Source organism: Meleagris gallopavo, chromosome 8 (assembly GCF_000146605.3).
Source record: "Meleagris gallopavo isolate NT-WF06-2002-E0010 breed Aviagen turkey brand Nicholas breeding stock chromosome 8, Turkey_5.1, whole genome shotgun sequence".
Lineage (NCBI taxonomy): Eukaryota > Metazoa > Chordata > Aves > Galliformes > Phasianidae > Meleagris > Meleagris gallopavo.
The window spans coordinates 27,155,679-27,176,898 of NC_015018.2; the positions used below are offsets into that span (position 1 = coordinate 27,155,679).

General features: G+C 40.5%; 1 protein-coding gene across 1 annotated transcript in view; it reads right to left on the reverse strand.

Moving 5' to 3' along the window:
* The window catches only part of LOC100549885 (shootin-1-like), a 39,975-nt gene continuing 18,755 nt past the window's right edge, over window positions 1-21,220 (reverse strand). The window contains exons 5-11 of the mRNA XM_010714770.3: window positions 19,441-19,609; window positions 16,191-16,288; window positions 15,115-15,196; window positions 13,043-13,137; window positions 2,344-2,488; window positions 2,103-2,258; window positions 1-127 (exon numbers count right to left, since the gene is read on the reverse strand). Of these exons, the coding sequence (XP_010713072.1) occupies window positions 18-127; window positions 2,103-2,258; window positions 2,344-2,488; window positions 13,043-13,137; window positions 15,115-15,196; window positions 16,191-16,288; window positions 19,441-19,609 (855 nt within the window). The 3' untranslated portion in view covers window positions 1-17. The remainder of the gene's footprint in view (window positions 128-2,102; window positions 2,259-2,343; window positions 2,489-13,042; window positions 13,138-15,114; window positions 15,197-16,190; window positions 16,289-19,440; window positions 19,610-21,220) is intronic.

Here is a 21,220-nt window from a genome sequence, read left to right on the forward strand (position 1 = left end):
ACTCTTGATTTCAGCACTTACCGTATAGGGTTAGGAGGAGGCGGAGGAGGGAGAGGAGGTGGTGGTGGTGGAGGAGGAGGAGGTGCAGGATTTTCAGATTGGTGTATTCGTTTCTGAAGTTCATCAACTGTGCAAGAGAAAAAACCTTCGGTGAGATCTCTGCTTCTCACATCTGCTCTAAAAACAACTTTGCCCTCTTAAGCAAAAAAAAAAAAAAGCTACTAATTAACCAAAAAAAACACTCAGTTGCTACGAAGTCCTATTTTTGGCAACATTTTCTACTAACAGCAGTCTCCTAGGTGCACAGAAATCCCACTAAACCATTTACTGCAACCTGGGCTACTTTTGAAACTAAAATGACTCTCCCCCAGAAACAGAATTCTTTCTATAAAATCTCAGAATGGATAAAAGTTCATCACATTCATGCTACTACAATTTATGTGGGCCTGTGGGTTCTACATCAGCCTCCTGCATTTCCATGGAAGCTGAATGAGTCCTCGCGTACACCAGAATACAGAATGGAATCATAAGTAGCCATAAATAACAAACTAAATAAGAGATAAGTTAACAAAGATAAGGCAAGAAACTGCTATCATGTCTTCCTGATGGACTTGGGCTTCTTTTCTCTCACCAAATAGCTCAAGCTGAGAGGGAATGGGATTATCTCACTTTGATATGGTTCTCTTCTGCACATAATTCTTCAGTTCATGATGATTAATTCCAATTGAAATTCCAGTCTTTACAATTCAAAGTAAGAATGGAGTGACTTTAAACCCCAGGTACAAACTTTATGTTGACAAATTCCTTCTGAAGGACAAACCAATTTGGAAGGACAAAATCTGCTGTTATGTTTAGATCTTTTCAAAGACAGCTGAGAAGAACTCTGAAGCCTGCTTAGGTGTATTTTTAAGGCTGGGTAATGTAAAACTCCAACAAAAACACTGCTAACAAGCTTTAAGATAATACTGCTCTTAAGAATATGTTTCAGAAAACTGTGGCTATACATGGAGTCTTATCTAATGATAAGGATTTGGGACTTTGACAGGGGTTCAAGTGTTTTCATGACCAGGCATCATACTTAAAACTAGTACCTGCTTAGGCCTTCAGCTGAATAAAAGACTGAAAACTTGTGCCACCAAATTAACAAAGCATAGGCCCACAGTCCTTATAGTAAGGCTGCACACAGCAGGAGCCCTTTTTAAAAGCAAGTTTAAATAAAGAGCAATAAATAAACAAACTTCCTCACTCAATCTTATTTGTTTTCTAAATCTAGGAGCACATCTTAGCTGAATACGAATGACTCTTTCACACAGAAACCCACTGAGATGTACATATCCATCTACAAGATGGAGGGCAATCTAAGAACAGAGTTTTTATATGTTACAGAAGTTTTACAATGTTTATCCTTCACATGCATTCTAGACATGATTGTTCTAAGCTGAAGGCAATTGCTGAACCTCTTGTCATGTGAAGTGCACATCTGGATCTTGAGATCCAAATGCGGAGTCCTCAATACAGGAGAGTCGTGGACCTGCTGGAGAGCACCCAGACAAGGGCCACAAAAATGATGCATGGAATGGAACACCTCCCTGTGAGGACAGGCTGAGAAAGCTGGGGCTGTTCAGTATGAGAAGAGAAGGCTTCAGGGAGATCTGAGAGTGACCTCTCATTAGCTAAGGGGGGACTACACGAAAGAAGGGGATAGACACTTTAGCAGGGTTTGTTGGAACAGGACCAAAGGAAATGGTTTCAAATTAAAAGAGAGGGGATTTAGATTAGATTTAAGAAAAATGTTTTTCACAATAAAGGTACTGAAGCAATGGCACAGGTTGCCCAGAGAGGTGGTGGATGCTCCATTCCTGGAGATGTTCAGTGTCAGGCTGGATGGGGCTCTGAGCACCTGATGAAGCCACAGGTGTCCCTTTCACTGCAGGGAGTTGGACCAGATGGCCTTTAAAAGTTCTTCAAACAATTCTATGACTCTGTGATCTCAGCTACACTAAAGCTGCTGCTTCTTGGGTCTCAAATCCATCACATGTAATTCCATTAGATGTGTATCATTCACTCACTCTCTATTATACTTCTAAAAGTAAACTCATTACCTGTATGCTTTAGGTCCCTTGCTTTTTCTTCAGAGTTTTGACACTTAAGCTCTAGTTCCTTTTTATCTTCTTCTAAGAGTTCCAGCTGCTGTTTAAGACGACTAATCTCCTTATGCAGTGCTTGGTTTTCTAGCTGCTCTTCTAATTCTTTGACCTGTAGTTGGCAAACTGCAGCATTAATTCATCCTTGAATTCAAGAAGCTTTCAAAGATTTCTGCATGAAATGCGAAGTACTTTTACCTTTTTTGATGTTGAAGCCTCTCTTCTTCTAATGTATGGGTTAGCTTTGCATTGTCATCCAAAGCCTTCAAAAGTTGCTGATCAGGAGCAGAATTTTGCAGAAGCAGCTGGCTTTGCCTTTTCATCTTGTTTTGTTCAATAAACATCTGACAAAACAAACACCCAGCCCCAAACAAAAACAACAGTTAAGCAAAGTCTGATGCTATCTTGGGAAAAAAAAGAAACAAGAAAAGGCAATTGGAAAGAAAGCGACAAAGTTAATATTGAGTTTATTGAGTATTATTGAGTAATATTGAGTAATATTGAGTTAATACAGTAGGAAGAGAGGGGAAGGTGGTGAGAAAGAAGGAAGAAGAAAGTCTGAGAGTAAAACTTACAAGAACCGAGCTTATACTGAAAGGAACCAGAACAACCCTCTGCTACACCTCTACTACCTCCACATTGGCAGCGTAAGTGATTTAACTGCATGTCTGATTTACTTCCTGGAAAAATGAACATCCCTGTTCTGGGAGCTCTGGGAAGATTAAAGGGATTCAGGGTGGAGGAAGAAAAGCCTATGAGTTCACAAGCTATCTCCTCAACCACATCTGCCAGCCTTGGCATACAGCCCACTTACTGCAGCATCACCTGGGTGTGTACATGACTGAGTGTCTTTGGGAAATGCCTTTCAGCTCATATTTGTGTAATCGGTGCATGTACTTGCCTTGGAAAAAAAAAAAAGCATCTCAGATCCATTTCAGACTTTTACTTCTGAAGTTCATGTTTTCTCTTTTTCAGTTATATTTTAGATTCAGGGAATGGATACATGAGGAAAAAAAATCCATCCGTTTAGAGGCATGACACTGATACAAATATCACACATTTTCCTAGGCTTCATCCACATCAGCATGTGAGATTCCCATAAGAGAAAATCTGCTTCTTGCAGTCTGTTCAGGAGCTTGGAGAAGAAGAATTATTTCCTGCCCCAAAAAATTCCTTGGTGAATTTTTTCTGCATCCTGACATCTCTTCCAGGTAGAAAGGTGCCCACCAAACCTGAGTCTGCACTTTTGCAAAGCTCAGCTGTTTCTGTTCTTACAGCAGAAACAGAGACAGGGTCATGCTGAGATTTGAGATGAGTGTGCACAGCTCAGCAAAGTGTGCCACTTACAGAAGGAGAGCAGAGAACAGCCAGAGGCTCCTTCAGACTGTGAAAACGCTGCTCTACAGCACAGCAAAAGCAAAAAGATATTTAAAAATTGCAGTATTTCAAATATAAAAGTTCCATGAGATTTTGCCAGGTTTCTATACTGTTATTACCAGCCAAAATTCCAGGTACTACACACTGAGTGATGGTTTCTTCCTGCCCAGTGCTACTGCACCGCCAGGTGATTTGTCTTTTTTTCAGTACAATCGGATTGTAAAGAACCATCAGCTGATGCAGATTTGTAAGCAAGTGCTCTACTCTGTGATTTGCACAGACATTTCTGAGCCCCTCTAGAAAGCACCTCTCTTCTGGCAGCATATGCAGAATGAGAAGCCTCCTGACCGCCCTGAACTCTGAACTCGTAACATATCCTGCTTGACTCTGCGTGCCAAGAAGAACCAAATGATGCGGCCTTAACGCTAATAAAGCCAATAGAGAACACTTCATCGGGCAGTGCTGCACCACGAGGCAGGCGATAAAGAACTGGAAGCATTTGATGAAGGGGAAATAACGAACGCAGGCTCTAGTACTACGCTTTGTTTTAAAACAAACCCAAACAAATTTACTGTAACGCATAGAGAGCAGAGAAAGAGCTTGCCTTCTTCCTGTCTGACCTACTCAATGAAATGGGGTGAACTGCCAATGCTTACTGCAGGTAAGAGCATAACCCTCCCCCTGCTTTCCACACGGCTCACTGCGAGCAGGCCTGGGGCACGGCCGTCATCAGAGGCTATGTGCAGGCAGCAGGAGATCACAGCCAGCCCCTGCCCACTGCACTCAGTGCATGGCCTCTCTGGAAAGCTGTACAGATGTCATCAGAAGTGAGTTTGCCAGACAGAGCAAACGTGCTGCACAGGAAGGGAGCTCACCGTGAACTCTGTGCACTGCTTTGAGCTGAAATGCACGTGGTGTATCGGTTTCCCATCCCAAAACCAAGACAGTCACATCTGTGGCAAGAACAATTCGAAGGCAAAGGAAGCTGGGAATCAGTGCTGCCCACTTCAACCTGTGAAGGTTTACCTTTGTACTGCGATTCCTTTATTTGTTTAACCTTTTATCTTCTTAAGAGAGACTGCATCTTGAAAAAAGTCATACATCTCTAAATCACAGAATCTTTTAGGGTGGAAAAGACCTTCAAGATCACCAAGTCCAACCACCAACCTGATGTACCAAGTCCCACCATTAAGCCACATCCCTTAGTGTCACACTCACACATCTCTTAAATGTCTCTTAAATCCCCTCCAGTGATGGAGACTCCACCACTGCCCTGGGCAGCTCCTTCCAATGCAGAACCACCCCAAATTTTTCCCACCATCCAGTTTAAACCTCCCCTGGCACTATGGGAGACCATCGCCTCACATCCTCTCACTTGTCAGCTGAGAAAAGAGATGTCCTTCATTTCCAATTAGCCTTATTAGTTATTTTCATGACATGGCAACTATTTTCCTTCTTACAATATACATGACAGGGTCTTCTCCACCACAAAAGAAGTTTTTCTTGCTTTTGACTTAATTCTTGCAACCAGATACATGATAATCAATTTCTCATTGGAAGTCCCATCTATTCCAGAACTGAGGGCCACTCCTGTAATTTAAAGTACCAGCATATTCTAAATGAAAGGCCAAAACTAGACACGATGGTCATGGCAGATAACACAGAAAAGGGCTGGTGATGAACCAGCTGCAAGTTTATGAGAGGTTGCGCCACGTGTTTGACACAGGACAAAAGAGACCTGTACAATCAATTCTAATTTTAAATTAAAACAATTACTGCTTTGGAGAGGTTGGAACCCGTCTGCCTGCACAGCTCTGAATATTAACTAAAGAAACTGCTGAAAGGGCAAAATAGCTACTAACAGGATTATTTGGACCAGGTGGAATTTAACCAATTGATGGATTAGTTCCGACTCTGCCACCTGCTCAACAATTATCTGCTGAGTATCCTCATCAGTGCTAGAAACGTCGGTCAGTGCTGGGGGAATCTGTGGAAACTGCAACCAAAGGCAGACTACAAAGGATGTACACCTATCATCCTCTCTTTACAAATCTGCAAGTGCTGTAAAACCAGCCTCACATCTTTCCCCTGAGTTTACACACGGAAGCTCTGAAGTGCAGAAAATCTGTGAGCCACGTTCCATCAAAAGTCTGCATAAAAACGGGGGAGGGAGGCAGGGATGGGAGCGAAATCCTGAAAATAATAAAGGCTTTTCCTTTGACCTCAGTGAGGCCACACCTCATTCTCAGACCCCTGCTTTAACCATCACCCTACAGAGCATTCACTGCAGCTGGTTTTTGTTTACACCAGAGCCAACAAAAAATAATTCTTCCTAATTAAAAAGAAGTTAGAAAGCAATCCTGTCAGTGTCAAGTCCCTGGGAACTGCGAGTCTTGTTCAAGCAATGCTGAGGATACGACTGGATGCCTTCCAACTAACTCTTCTCCCAGGAGCAAAATGAGGCCAAAGGAAATGCTTTAATATCCATGTGCTGCTACGTATCTATAAAACTATTATTCATTTGAGTACTCACTACATGAATACTTGTCTTAGCTACAGTTTGAAGGGCAGAATAACATCCAAACACTGCAGCACTGCTATATTAAGGCAATCACTGGCAGCATAAAGTGATAGAAAAGTTGAGGGCAAACACTGCAAGTAGAATAAAACTACGTACGTTTTAAGGCAGAGACAAAATCTGGAAGCTTAAAGAGAAAAGAGAACAAGATCAGTCAACTGACCAGCTGGCCCTGATGTCAAATCCCCAGCAGGACAGCTCCATCTCCTCCACACCCTACCGAGGAATCAATAAATCAACCTCATGGTGTGGTAAAGCACTCATTTACATAAGCCATAACCTACAGGAGCCAATGTCTTTTGCAATACGGATAACCTGAGGCCTTATATTGCCGCCTTCGTATGTGCATTGAGTCCCCAAGAGAGGCAGGATCAAGGTACTTGTATCTCCCCAAGGGAACAAACAGCCTGTATGGAGGATTTTATGTGATGTGGGAGAAAGAGTGATCTTGCCAGATTGTGGCTCGACAGAGCACTAAGTAGGTCTAAATTCAGGAGGCACTCTGGATTTGAATCGCAAGTCCAAGCGTGTATTTTAGTTCAATGGCTAATAAGGAAAAATATGTATATACACACACTTCAACTTCATAACTGCTGAACTGTGCTATATTATCAAGGACATCTAGGCTCGTGAGCTTCACTGCATATGAATATTACAGCAGGAAACAATGCCTAGTGTTGTGGGGGGGGGAGATTGACGGAAGAGTTGATAAACAGACACACCTCATTAAAGCACATTAAGAAACTCAGCCATAGTTTGGACATTGACCTAGGAATGCTCTCCCTACACTCAGGCTCAATGCTACATATCGAGGAGTGACATTAGCCCAGTGTGAGTTACAAAGGCTGCGTGTTCTAGTGGGTTCATAGGTTTCTGAAGCGCTACTCAGGAAAAAAAGCTGCAACAAATAAATGGTTCTGAAGGTAACTTACTTCAGCACATGCTTAGCTTTAAGTGCACACGTCATTACTCAGAACTGAAAATTCTGTATCAGGTGCTTATATTCCTGCCTTGCACTGGACCTACTCCTATAAAGGATTACCACCCTGAGATGTCAAACAGAAAGACAAGATTACTAAAACAGCTAATAGGGAGGGCACTGATGGCACAAAATGAGATTCTCTTTAACAAAGAACAACGTGAGCTATGGGAAACCAGAGCATTTCTAGTAATTCCACAGATTGGGATTTTCAAAAGAGCTAACGACTAACCCAAGATTTTCAAACTACCACAGAACCAACTGATTGTCAATCAGGACCACAGGTTTAAGCAATGCAGAGCAATGGGCAGCCGACAGTCACTCCCCTCTTTCAGATGATCCATAATATTTTATGAAAGAGAAGGAAAACTCTTCATTTTTTCCCCAATAGAGTAAGTGCCTGAACAGTAAAACACAACAACAAAAAACAGGAGGGGGGGGGGAAAAAAAAAGAAAGAGAGACCAAAGAGTTTCCTATATACACCTGTTAATCCGTCACCATCTCACAAGCTTGTTCCTGGGAAAAAGCTTGATGAAACATATTAGTGTTGGATCATGCTTCAAAAGTTCTAACATCCAAGCTTAGGAGAACTGAAGCACTAACCACTCTCTTTAATTGTTATTTCCAGTTCAATCAGCTGGACTGCAAATTAATTATCTTCAGACACCAGTTTCTGTCAAAGCATCCTTGGCAATGCACAGAGTGCTGTACTTGTAAGCAGAGAGAGTTGCTCTATGAGTGCTGGCTTTGCAGTACCCTTTCACAGATGTAGCACGTTAACACAAAAGTCCTCATGAATTAACCCAAAAGTCACAAATGCATCCAATGAAGAGTTCTTCCAGAGCTTGCACACAAACCACTGAGATAACCGAACTCATAGCACATAATCAATCCCATGAGTAGTGCAGACATGTGTGAAGAAATACAGTAATTTTTCCTGAGTGATATAAAATGACAGCCACCTTTTACCATTCGATTCTGGAAGATTCAATCTCAGATTAAGTAATACATCAGCTATGCACTGGTACATGTAAAGGGTAAAAACAGTTTGAGGGAAACAAATTAATAAGTAGTGAGAACTGGAGCGAAGGCAGGGAAAAGATGAACAAGGCATATTACAGACTCACTTTGTTTTTCATCTATCTGGATGACAGTTCTGAGTGCAACTTCTTGAATCACAAAATACTTTACAGATAGCCATAAACATTTGGGGAACCAATGAGAGTGTGAGGAACCCAACAGATCTGATCAGCAGTTTGACACTCCATTTGTGTTTACCTGAGATGCAGGGTAGAGATAGGAACAGCTCACAACTAACTCTGTGAGTTAGTTTTTATTTTAATTTTAGGCGCAGCTGTCAGCCCTGTGCCAGCATACACAACTGTAATAAACTGTTCACTTTACAAAATATTGTTGCAAGGCTGGGTGTATGCTTAATCAACCATTTATGCCAGAAATTTTCCCTTAAACTGCTAGGATTTTTATATTGTTAAGACTTTCAATTTACATCTTGCACTGTGTTCCACCCCTTTTGGCTTGCTTTGGCTGGATGTATTGTACTTTGCTCATCTTTGTGGAAGAGTGCTTTTCAGGGCTAGCCTCTATATTATTGCAGTGGCCTTCAAGATACTCTCTTCCTTCCTTTGTTTGCTTATAAACTGCTCTACAAAGAGCTGAGAGATCTTAAAGTGTCTCTTAAAACATGACACTAGAATTCTGGTTAAGCCTGCCAAGATTCCTGTGTTAACAACCCAGTTTTATTCAGGTAGGTACAGATTTTTCCATGCCCCCACCCCTTACACACTCTATTTATTTAGTTCTTTTATGCAGATTCCTGTACCTTTCATAATGGATTGTGATTTACTTCAAACCCTTTTCTTTTTCCTTCCCTCTCTCCACACCATGGCTGACAATATTTACTCAGTTTCTTTAGAATCTCTAAAGAGCATGAATTCTAATGTGTGAAGTTGGATCGTTTTTGATTAATTAAATATATATTATGGTAGTGCCAGCAGCATGACTATAATTAAAGCTGGATTGGATTTTTTATTTTTTTTAATCAAAAGCTGATTTTCAAGTGTTCTCTCACTCCCTGGTGCACTTGCTCCCTCTCTGTCTTTTCTCTCACCCCATCTGCATTTGCTTCTGCACACACACTCACTCCCCTTCCCATCCTCTCACACCAGCAGTCCCAACTGCTCACATCCTGTGGCAAATCCCCACCTCCTGACAGAAGCACAGGACAGAAAGGGCATCACTTGGAGCACAGCTGTGGCAGCTGCTCGTGGCATCCTCTGCTGCAGAGCTCTGCATATACTACATCCATAGATAGGCTATTAGAGACATCACAAACTAGAACAACACACTAAAATACACTACCCTAAAGTCACTGCAATGATGTGGCATAGACAAGCACATAAATCTGAGCCCATTTCCCATCTCAAAGTGCTCCAGGGGTGAAAGAGTTCAGGCAACACCCTGCTGTCCAGCCACCACAAAGCACCTGGGGGAGCTCTACACGGCCCTGCCCAATGCATGGGGTTGGACAACATGACCTTTAAAGGTCCCTTCCGACCCGAAGGATTCTATGATATTTAATTGGTAAATATTTCTATCTTAACATAATGACATGAAATAAAAAAAAATAAGAATAACCTGATTAGCAAATAACCAGAATTTTTTTTTTTGGCATTGTATTTAACAACTGGAGTGTCAGTTTATTATTCAAAACTCAGAAAATACCTTGATATATCTTCCAAAATGTATGCCACAGTTATGCATCTGAACAAAAGCAACATTCTAGGCCAGGAGTACCAGATAATACTCTTGTATGATCCAAAAGCCAGCTTAACTATGCAGTTACAAAATTACTCACATCTGAGAGATGCAAGACCTTTACACACAATCTTCTATTGTCAGTTAATGAACAGAAGCACATAATTGTTCTATACAGAAGATAAAGCAACAGTATGAAATGTGAGACAGAAATTGTAATAATGCATGCTAAGTGAACATTCTTCATTCTTAGGAATTTGTTTCCTGAAAATAATAATTCCACAGATATCACAGCCAACCAAACTTGCTCATAAAACAAGAATGACTGCACAGCCTCATAAGATTCTTTAAAAAATGCACTGTTAATATATTTATCATAAAATATGGGTAATGAAATATTACAGCTTTCCCAAATTTTAGAAATGCTTAGAAGTTACCAATCTGTGCATTCTATGGCACAAACTGATAGCAGTCTTGAAAAAATCAAAGCGAGTATTTAATAAACATAGGCAACATTTTACTTAAAAACTTATGGCTCTAATAAACGCTTCTATCTTAAATAATTTCAATGGAATTTGAAGATTTTTTATTTCTAAAAGAAAACCAAACAAACAAAAACCCACCACAGCAAAATTTCAATGTGCAAATGGCACTGAAGCCGTGGCAAAGGGAGGAGGGCAGTTCTGTCCTGCAGAGGAACGTGGGCTCCATCTCACACAGCTCTGCTTAACTGGGCTTTGAAGGATGCTCTATGTGCAGTCTCTCTGACTTCTGAAATTGCTCCTCTTGAGCAATTTTTCTCTAATATCTCTTGATTTTAACAGCATCCTACTAAGTCCAGCCTCACATCACAAATTTGGAAAGTAAATGGATATTTTATTAACTAGTAAATTATTTGCATTTTTCTTATTTCTATTCTTTTGGAGGAAAAATGTGTCGGCTGCCTTTGCTTTGCCTGAAGTACAGTTACATTTCAGACACGTGGCAGAAGCACTGACAACAGGCAGGAGATGGCAGCTATACTTTTCCTGAGAGGTCAACACTGTGACCTTGCAAAGGAGAATACGGGAAAGAGGTGCAGTGGGTGCAATGAGGAGAAAGAGGAGCAGTACCCATGGCTCAGCTGCTGTGAGGTTCTTCAGCCTTTACATAGCACAGTCAGAGAGAGCACACGTGACAGAGAGATCACGAGCAGTGTCTGGTCAACTTCATCACCACTAGCTTCCAGATTTTCTAATTTGCATACAGTTTTATCTCAATTCCCCATAACATTTTGCTTAAAATGTTCCTATATGATTCTATTCATACCCGAAGAAATCAAATAGCCAGCACAAAACACAGTATTAACAGAACACAATAAGCATATTCAGTGTTTTCCATACAGTTTCAAAATTACTAATATGCCCTCGTTTACCAGCCCTGACTGGATGCAATTAGATCTAGGGCAGTAAAAAAATTATTCCCACTAAAAAAAGAGTGAGGAAAAAAAAAGCAGCAGCAAAGACAAAAAACAAAAGAACTCTCTGCATGAAGCTGATTTTCTCAAGGCTAAAGATTTGCTTCTAGCAGCCATAGTTTTGAAATCTGAAATCACATGTTTTTCTTATTTACAGTATTTCAATGACAACGCACGATTCTGATGTGTAACAGCTTTTAAAAGCAGAGCTCCTGGTAAAACAATCATTTAGGAAGTCCAACTATTACTAAGGAAAATATTGCACACAAGGCACAGGTTAGAAAAGTCTGAAATATAACCCAAGTGCAGAACTCTCCAGAGTGCAAACAGAAAATGCACCTGGGGGAAAAAAAATTATATAGCTTTGCTCTATCAACAGAATGACAGTTTGTCAGTGTTTTCTGGGGCAAACAACATTACCAGCTGGAAGCCATCTGAGCAATCACTAGCCATTCCATAATGCTACCCAGCACCTCATTTTCCTCTTCAGGAGTTTATATCTTTCATAGCAAAAAGCAGAAGCAATTTTTCAACTCAAATGTTCTTTGCAGTAGGTAATTCAAAAGGCACGTGTTAAATAGCAGCTAAACTCACATAAACCTCAATTAATGCTCTATTTTATCACTTGGCTGTTTTAGAGTTGTTTTTTCTTGTGAGTTTAGTTATTTTTCAAGAAAAACACAACGCTTCAATGCCTCTAGAAAGGTGACTATCCTACCCAGACCCTGTCACTACGTGCAACACACTGAAATGCTGTGGCTGACTAAGCCTGCTGTAACTTGAAAGTCTTACCTGAAAAAGGAAAGAGGAAAGATTGCATGGATATCACAGAATCACAGAAATGGCCAGGGCTGGAAGGGACGTCAAGGATCACGAATCTCCAACCCCCTGCCACATGCAGGGCTACCAACCACCACATACTAGATCAGGCTGCCCAGGGCCCCATCCAATCTGGCCTTGAACACCTCCAGGGATGGGGCATCTACAGCCTCTCTGGGCAGCCTGTTCCAGCACCTCACCACTTCTCTGTGAAGAATCTCCCCCTGACATCCAACCTAAATCTCCCCTCCCTCAACTTAAACCCATTTCCCCTTGTCCTGCAGTTATCTACCCTTTCAAAGAGTTGATTCCCCTCCTGTCTGTAGGCTCCCTTTAAATACTGAAATGCTGCAACAAGGTCACCCGGCAGCCTACTTTTCTCCAGGCTGAACAAGCCCAGCTCCCTCAGCCTGTCTTCGTAGGGGAGGTGCTCCAGTTCCCTGATCATCCTCATGGCTCTCCTCTGGACCCTCTCCAACAGCTCCCTGTCCTTCTTGTACTGGGGGCTCCAGACCAGATGGAGCCTCACAAGAGCAGAGTAGAGGGGAACAATCATATCCCTATCCCTGCTGGCCACCCCTCTTTTGATGGAGCCCAGGATACCATTTGCCTTCCGAGCCGCAAGGACACACTGCTGTCTCATGTTAAGTTTTTCATCTATCAAGACCCTCAGGTCCTTCTCCACAGGGCTGCTCTCAGGGACCACTCCTTCGAATCTGATAATTGTGGAATGCTTTATAAGTTCTGTAAAATATACTAAATCCATTTCACGTATGAAATATATGTTGGTTAAGTGGTACATGGAAATTCAAAGACAGCCGCTGCATGAGCCAGGAATTGAAATCAAGTAGGCTGCTTAGGCTTTGGCCGACCAAAAGAGATTAAAAGAGATCCCTTTTTCTTCATTACTCACCTCTTGGGCAAATGATTCTGCTTTCTTCCGTAGGTTCTTTTCCAGTTCAAAGTTTACATGAAGCTCTTCATACTCCTCTACTGCTAGCACGGACACTGTTTACAAGAATGAAAGAAAATCAGAAGTAAAAGCAGAACGGATATCAAACCACAGTGTGAGAAGAAAATACTGCTTGATTTATGCAGATAGGCTCTTATTCTTCAGTAATGTGAATTTTTGAATGAAGTTATAAATCAATTTTTATTTCCTGTGTACAGTCCACGTTGCAGTATTTATCCTCTTTGCTCTAAACCTCATAATATATACACAAAAACTGATCTTTTGAACAGAGTAACACTCCTCCTGTCCTGCACTGCTGAGCAAAGTTACTGCTGTGCTGACTTGTGAACTCAAAATCAAAAGGCTGTACCACAAAATCAGGTGTTTGAAAACCTGTTGGAAAGCAGTTTCACCTATTCTTTCATGACTGTTCCACAAAGAAGCATGCTTGCGAATATTAGTTTAGATATGTATATTCCAAGTTGCCAGGTTACAACTCCACAGAAATGCCATTACTCATCTTGCGGGGTAAAGTTTGACACCTGGGTGTTATTAAGCTTACAGGCTAAATATTATAAGCTACTACCTTAAAAAGCATGCAAGAAAATGCAAGAAAATACAGCTTACAGTTGCAAAACTAAAAACTGAGACTTAAAAAATATACATGTTTCAGTGGATAATTCTCTCAGAATATTGCTCCTCTTCACTGCTCTTTAGACGAAAGAAAAGGATAACAGATTCTTTGTCCTAGGAAATCTTCAAGCAAAGCATCCAGGCAGACACGAAAATTTAATCTGCCCCCTCTTTCCTTCCCTGTTGCTCCAGGGTTGTTAATTCTTTTTAATGAATAAAGATAGAGCATCTTCTGGTGGAACCCAACCTCAAAACTCCAGTAACAGACACTAAGTACCGCAGATCATATTTTGCTTTTGTGTGCGAGAGCAATCAAAGACTCAGGGGAGCCCTGCTCAAGCTACCAAGCATTGCTACACATGTTGGAGGCAACTGTATTTGCCAGGCTCAGTCGAGTGAGGTTTGGAATTTCCCTTCACAGTATGATTTCATGAGGCCAGAGTAACAGGCAAACATGAAATAAGCGTGGTTCTTTTGATTGTGCTCAGGAAAAATTAAAACATTTTGGAACTCTTTAATCTGTAACGCCATCCCATCAAAAGCTTTTTCAGGCTAGTCTATTTAACCAATCTAACCAAAGATTGATGTTTTAAGAATCTTTAAGTATAGCCTGTCACAGGGTCAAGCAGTGCAGACAGATGACAGAGACAAGAGAACACCTGAAACCTTGAAGAACATGCACTACTAAGCAAATCTCTTCTCCCTATACCAAAGGGTACCCGCAGAATCCACAGAAGGTAAAATACTGTCCCACTAGTTCATACACTTCTCTGTAATTCAACACACATCTGTTTCTTTGAAAACACAGACTGTGTGCATTTTGTATACTTCTTCCAAAGAAAAACAGAGCATTATTAGCAAAAGGCTACAGCACAATCGGAATCTTCATTATTTCAAAGATTGCACTTCTGTGTTTTCATTATGGCTATGCCCTGCCTGCAGCTGGATGCAAGTCTTGCTGTGCGATACTGGCAGCCTTGGCAATTCCCTTCACTACCTGACAAACATTTCAGAACACAATCAAGATGCTTTGAGAGCTTTTATTTATCTTCTCGTGTAAGCAGACAGAACATTACTGCAGAGGAAGAACTCAAAGATAAATTGGAACAATTTTAGGCAATGGGAATGTGGCTGTCTGCCATTTTTGCCACAGAGCAAAAGTTTTCCTACTCTTCCATTCAACCTGCTATTTATTCTGCCATGCTTCCACAAATCAGAAAGTCTAGAACTGTCCATGCATTTATGCAGTGCCTACAGCAATAAGGCCAAGCTTCAGTTCTAGACTGCAGTCACTGTTCTGCAATATATTCTTCATACTATTATATAAAAATTCTGAAATAATAATATAACCTTCTGCAAAGGTTATACTATATTTTAGAGAATCTACTGAGACAACATACCTCTGTTACATTTTTCCAACAGTTTTTGCTGTTTATTAACTTCTGTTGTCAAAGCAGCCTTTTCTTCTTTCACTTTATTCACCTATAAAATTACAAATAAAAAATAAGGCTATTTTAGTTAAAGGCATAAGGCACGTAACACATTACATAACGTAAGCAACATTTTGCTTTCAGTTATACTGTTTCATAGTATTGTCTGGATGCTACGGCTTCCTGTGGGATGGAAAGAATTTTGATCCCAACTTACAGACCCCATCACAAGCAGGATTAAGGGGTTACAAACTAATCCTTACAGTGGGGCTTCCACGGCCCATTCTCACAGCATGTATCATCCCCAGCTACAACACATTTTCAGCTTTCCTGGATGAGGCACCATAGCACCTGGTTAAAAAATTACTAGCTTGCCTTTGACTGCTTGCCTCTTAATATAGACAGGCTGCTGGTTTTTAGTTTTGTTTTTTTTTTTTTTTCTTTTCCCCTGAGCTCTGTTCATTGTCCAAGAGCTGTCAGCTGTGTCTTTCTGAATTCAAGTGTTACACAGACAGGAAGAACCACTAAGTCCTGATTTGCATCAGTACATGGCTTATCCAGTTTTTAAACAGGAATAAAATTCTGCTGGCTCAGAAAGCCAATTTGCTGGTCTAATTACCATGACAGGGCACTGCCAATGGCTAAACTCAAGGACATGTTCAATGAAGTAGCAGCAGTGATTAAAACAGAAATTTTTCAAAAGTATTTATTGCACGTGCACAGGTTTAAGAAAGAAAAAAAAAAAAGGACAACAACAGGCTGATAGATGAGGGGGATCTCAGGCAGGGGAGGTAAGAATCAAAATACATGCATTGGAACACATAATGAGGAGTCATCTGTGAGTAACAGCAGCAAGACTGGACTCTGACGTAGAAAGCCCCTTCTAGATGTGTACTCTAAATGCACCATCATACAGGCAGGCTGGCAGGACTTTCAATTTGACAGTATTCAATTAACTTCACAACTGAGCATTTTTAGCAAAATTAGATACAAAAAGTACTGACTACACACTAACGTGGTCTCGCCTTCCATGGTACAATACATACTTCTTCAATTACTTCTACAAGTTTGCACCTCAGGTTTTCCAGTTCAATGGCTAAGGTCTTCTTTTCCTCATGAACAGATATGATTTGCTCTCGCAGCTCTACAGTTTGAGGAAGGAAATGAAAAATATATTTTTATTTTATTCTTGGAAGAAAACAACACAAGAAATCGCATATCACTGCAAGCAGACAAACACAAAATGACCTTGAGCAAAGCACTGGAAGTATTCAAGGCACATCCGCAGTAATTTAGGAACTTTGTACAAGTGTTAAGTAGTAGATATCTAACTGGGCTCCAGTTCCAGATTTACCCTATTGTGGCACCCCGCCTTGTTCAGTGCTGCTGCCTTGATTTGCATTCTGAATGATTCATTTTGTGCTATAAAAGGACCAATTCTGTCACTGCAAAGCATCCTCAGTCCTACTCGGGAGACTGTCACATCACAGAGACTCTGGTACTCAGGTAGCAGAAAGCAATTTTTAATGGGCATCCTTTGAAACAAATTAATGCACTTCAGTTCTTTTTGGATCATGAGTTCTTGTCACAAGGGAAATAAACAAAACAACAGGCAGTTAATACTTGGGAGATTTGCACTGAAGAAATTGTCCTGAACAGCTGCCAATTTTTGGTCTTTGTAACATTATGTGAACAGAGTCAGAATATAACCTTTACTGATGGAAGAGCTAATGCTTGTAATTTTCCCCTCAGAATTTTTGTTCCTGAATTATGAAAATATGAAATAAATTAAATTCACAATGGAACAAACCATTTGATTATAATCACTTCCTAACAGGAGATCAGTTTGCATACATAATATATCAAGGTTTAGGTTAACATAAAAACACCACAAAAACACAAATTTATTGATATATATTAGCTTTCAGTAAGTGCTCTCATTTCCCACCTGCTTCCAGTATTTCATGACACTACTGCTCACCAAACACCAGCCACCAGTTAAGAAAACTGTTGCCAATCAATTGCAAATGACAACATACTGGATGTCATTTTTTTTGTTGTTTCCAATCTTCAAAACGTCGAGTGCCCCCACCCTCCCCTCCCAATTCAAGAGATTTATTTTCCTCTCAATTAATGGCACGTGCATTCTGATGTAAAGAAGATGACTGGCTTTTCCCAGAAGATTCTTGAATCAAGTCTCCTTTTTTTCTGTATGCTTTTCAGTGAAATTAATGTGAAAAAGTTCTCTCACTGAAATGTATGGTAACTGGATTAATTCAGGCACATCTATCAACCTCTATGTATAGAGAAGGAGGCATATACAAATATATCTAAATCTTCATAAATTGCATAAATGTTTATTTTTCCAGACAAGGTACATACTAGGCTGCTTTACCAGCACAGTAAAGTTTTCAGTTCTTGTTACATCTGAAAAGAACAGCTACAATGACAAAAAAAAAATGCAACCCTCCACCTCCATCTGGAGCTCTGGCCTTGCCATCATCTCTATCTAATGGATGAACTCTATGTTTATATGTTAGGATCTAAACTTTATTCTTTCAATAAATGAGAGTACTCCTCAAACCTCAAATTGTGCTACCTTATTGATACAACTTCTAGAAAAGTAGTGGGAGTGAATCATTGAAAGAAACATCCAGTATTTTGCTGGAAAAGCTGAAAGATTTCCAGGATCTCCAACACAACGCTGCTTGAAAGCACAGACATAAACAGAAGAGCAGATATCAACTTGGGCAGCACCACAGAACATTAAGGGGAGATCTGAAAACACCTCTCACTGTATGTGATCCTTCACTTCACAGGTAATCCAAGATGTAACTAGACTTCTTCCTCAATACTGACACCAACCAGTTTGGCTTAGCCTGGGGCAGAGCCTCGATATTCTTCTTTGGTACATGCTGTTAGATCACTCTGCTACCCCATACACACACACACACTTTCCAGAGTATCTTCTCCTACATCCAGTGCTTTCAAAGTACTCAGCACTCGTATAGTCATTAACATTTAATAAGGACAGAGAAAGGAGAAGCCAGGAGTTCTATATATTTTACATTGTTACTTAGTGAATTCTTCAGTGAGGCAGAAAGCATAGACAGAACAGGCTTTCTTAGAAATCTCACATTTGGCCTTTTTACCCTCCCAAACCATCCTCTGATCTGCAGCCAGAATCTTTGCCCACTCTAACGTATCTTTGACATCTTTTTCCAATATAAGACAGGAGGAATTCCAGAATCTCATTTGTAATTCAGATGGGTTGCATGGTGTGGATCACATCTTCTCTGCCTCCTGTCCTACATCCTCCTGTCCGTAGGATGGAAAAATACTTGTTAAAGGATGTCATTCTACTCTTCTATTTCTTGGGAGTTTTTTTGTTGATTAAAAAAGAAAACTTAAAAACTATTCTTTTCAGCAATATGTTGACCTCCTTCTTTGAGGCTGCAATATTCAGACAGACAACAATTAGCAAGGTCAAGCTGAAAATTCAGGACTGTTGTACTTACACAGCATTTGTTACTGTAACTTATTAACAGAAAAAAACAACCAAGAAGAGTTTTTGCTTGGTTGCTCTTTTAAAGCAAACAACTAAATAAGTCTCTATCTCAAAATGCAAAATACAGGCATCCTCCTTTTCTGTACTGTGATATAACAACACACAGAATTACAAGGGCTTCACACAGAGTTAGACTAGAAAGAATGGCAGATTTTGTATACCAAAATACAAATAGCCTGTCAAAAAGAAACCAGAGATTTCTTGTATTAATACAGATTTCTCATAGCAATGAACTTCCCAAACTTCACTGCTATTCCCAGTACAGCAGTCCCTTTTTAATTTGCTTATTTGGCAGTAACTCTGGAATATAAACAAAGTTTGAGTATACAAAGGTACACAATGGAAACACCAGTGGAGGGTCTTGCTTAACAGGCTCTGAAATAGTTACAGTACAGTTGAATACCAAGGTGACCTCATCCTCCTGCTTAACTTTTGCTTTGTTAGGGATATACAGAAACGTTTCTTTTACCAACTCAGTAACATCGAACTCTCTTGGCTGTGTAGATCCCTTTTTTCCTATTGCATTGCAGTCTACTTTGCAGGACAGGTATCTATCATATCCATTATACAGTATCAGTACAGGCCTACCATGTCCTTTACAGTCTTTCCCAGAAATCCTTTGAGGACCAGCCTCAGAAGCATAATTTGGAGCCAGATAGATACCTAACCCCAGGCCACCCTCTAGACCACTTTTACTATGGTGATGTAGGCCCAGCAACAACGCTTACCTTTTATTTGCTGTTGACAATGCACAGAATTGCACGATCCAGAGTTTGCTTCCGTATCTGTGGATGGATCATCCTCATCAATGTTAATCTCTTCAGTGATAATTTCTGGGCCCAGTTTTGCCATATAAAGCATACTAATTCGTTTCAAGGTCTTATTTTCTTTATTCAGCTGAAAGTTCAAGAGTGCAAAACAGTAAGAAGCTGGTTACTCTTTCTTTAAGCTGTTGCGCAAGAAAAAACATTTTTTCCCCCGTACTGAAAGGAACAAAGAGCAAGACAAAGTGACATTACTTTAAATGCTCCATTCACTATTAAAATGGTCTGAAGATGGGAAGCTTCCCCTCCTTCTATAAGCAGGCTGGAATTCAATGTGATATGTCATCTATGCCCTTTTTCCATCAGGGAAGACATTCCTTTCTCATACTTCCAACTAGTAAACAACCTGCATAGGCTCAAAGCAAATCTACTATTAAGCTTTCATGATGCTATGCTGTCTCTGTGATAGCTGCTTCAGCTCCAGACCATCAAGCATGTACCAGTACCAACAACTGCCCCAGCTAAAGGACCTGAAGAAAGGGGCTGTGTTCCTGAAAGCTTGACTGGTTTTGCCACTTCTATCAACTGGTCAAAGAAAAGCTCTTACTTAGCTTGTAAACAACATATAACAAACAATTACTATACTCCCAGTGAGGACAGAATTACCACAAAATTCTGAAGAGTCACATACGTGAAATGAAAGCCGTATCACATACCAACTCTTTATGTACCAGACCTCAAGACAGAAACCACTCTGGGCTGGATGCTTAAGCACATGCCTGGTTGGTAACACATCTCCATCTTGACCAAGGTGCCAGGAAAAAATGAATAACAGGGATTACTGCAGAAATTTACTTTCAAAGCTTCTTTCACTGTTCCACACATAACCACCCCTGCTAGCAGCTCTCAGTTGCTAATCTCAGGAGCAGACAGGTGTGTGTTGGGGTGTCTGCACACTGGCCAAGCACTCTCCCTGGATTCAGCTCCAAGAACAACACTCAGTTTTCCACTAATGACACACAACACATTCCAGTCAACCTACACTTCAGAAGTCCAACCTCTGCTCTGAAATAAAACATATGCTGAACAGTTAAGCTTACCCTGACCTCCTGCTTGAGCAATCGCTTTTGATCCAAGCCTTTCCTCAGCCCCCTAACTAAAGGAGATTTACTCCAGAACTTCATCTTATTCCCAAAGAACAAAACTGAGAAAGTGGGAAGGGCGTATGGAACCTTACATGGTTCAGTCAGCTTAAGGCACCAAATCCGCTTTGGCAAAGCAGCCCCAGGGGACAAAGCTAGTCTCAGAACTGCCCCTGCGTGCCCATTACAGAAAGAGCACAGAGAAGAAGAAAAGTTACATAAATACATTCATTTTCTTATGTATATGCTGATTGCCTATCTTATGAATTCTAATATAGTGTCATTATGGAAACAATTAAGTAAATACCTCCAGAAAGTACATTGCTAATGCATCTAAATTAAAGTGATTTCTTGCTGGTGTGATTTTTACCATATCTAAAGATGTACTTTGGGCAGGGGATGGGGAGGAGAGGAAGGGGAAAAAAAAGCAGTCAGCATTGCTAATGAAATTTGGTTCAAAATTGCTGTAATCCATTTTCTGATGAAGTGGCTCAGATGCATTTTATACAACCAAAAATATACAACAGAGAGATAAAAACATTCTTTAATAATAATGCACTTCTGATGAGATGGAATATAGAAAATTACACACTTGCTAAATT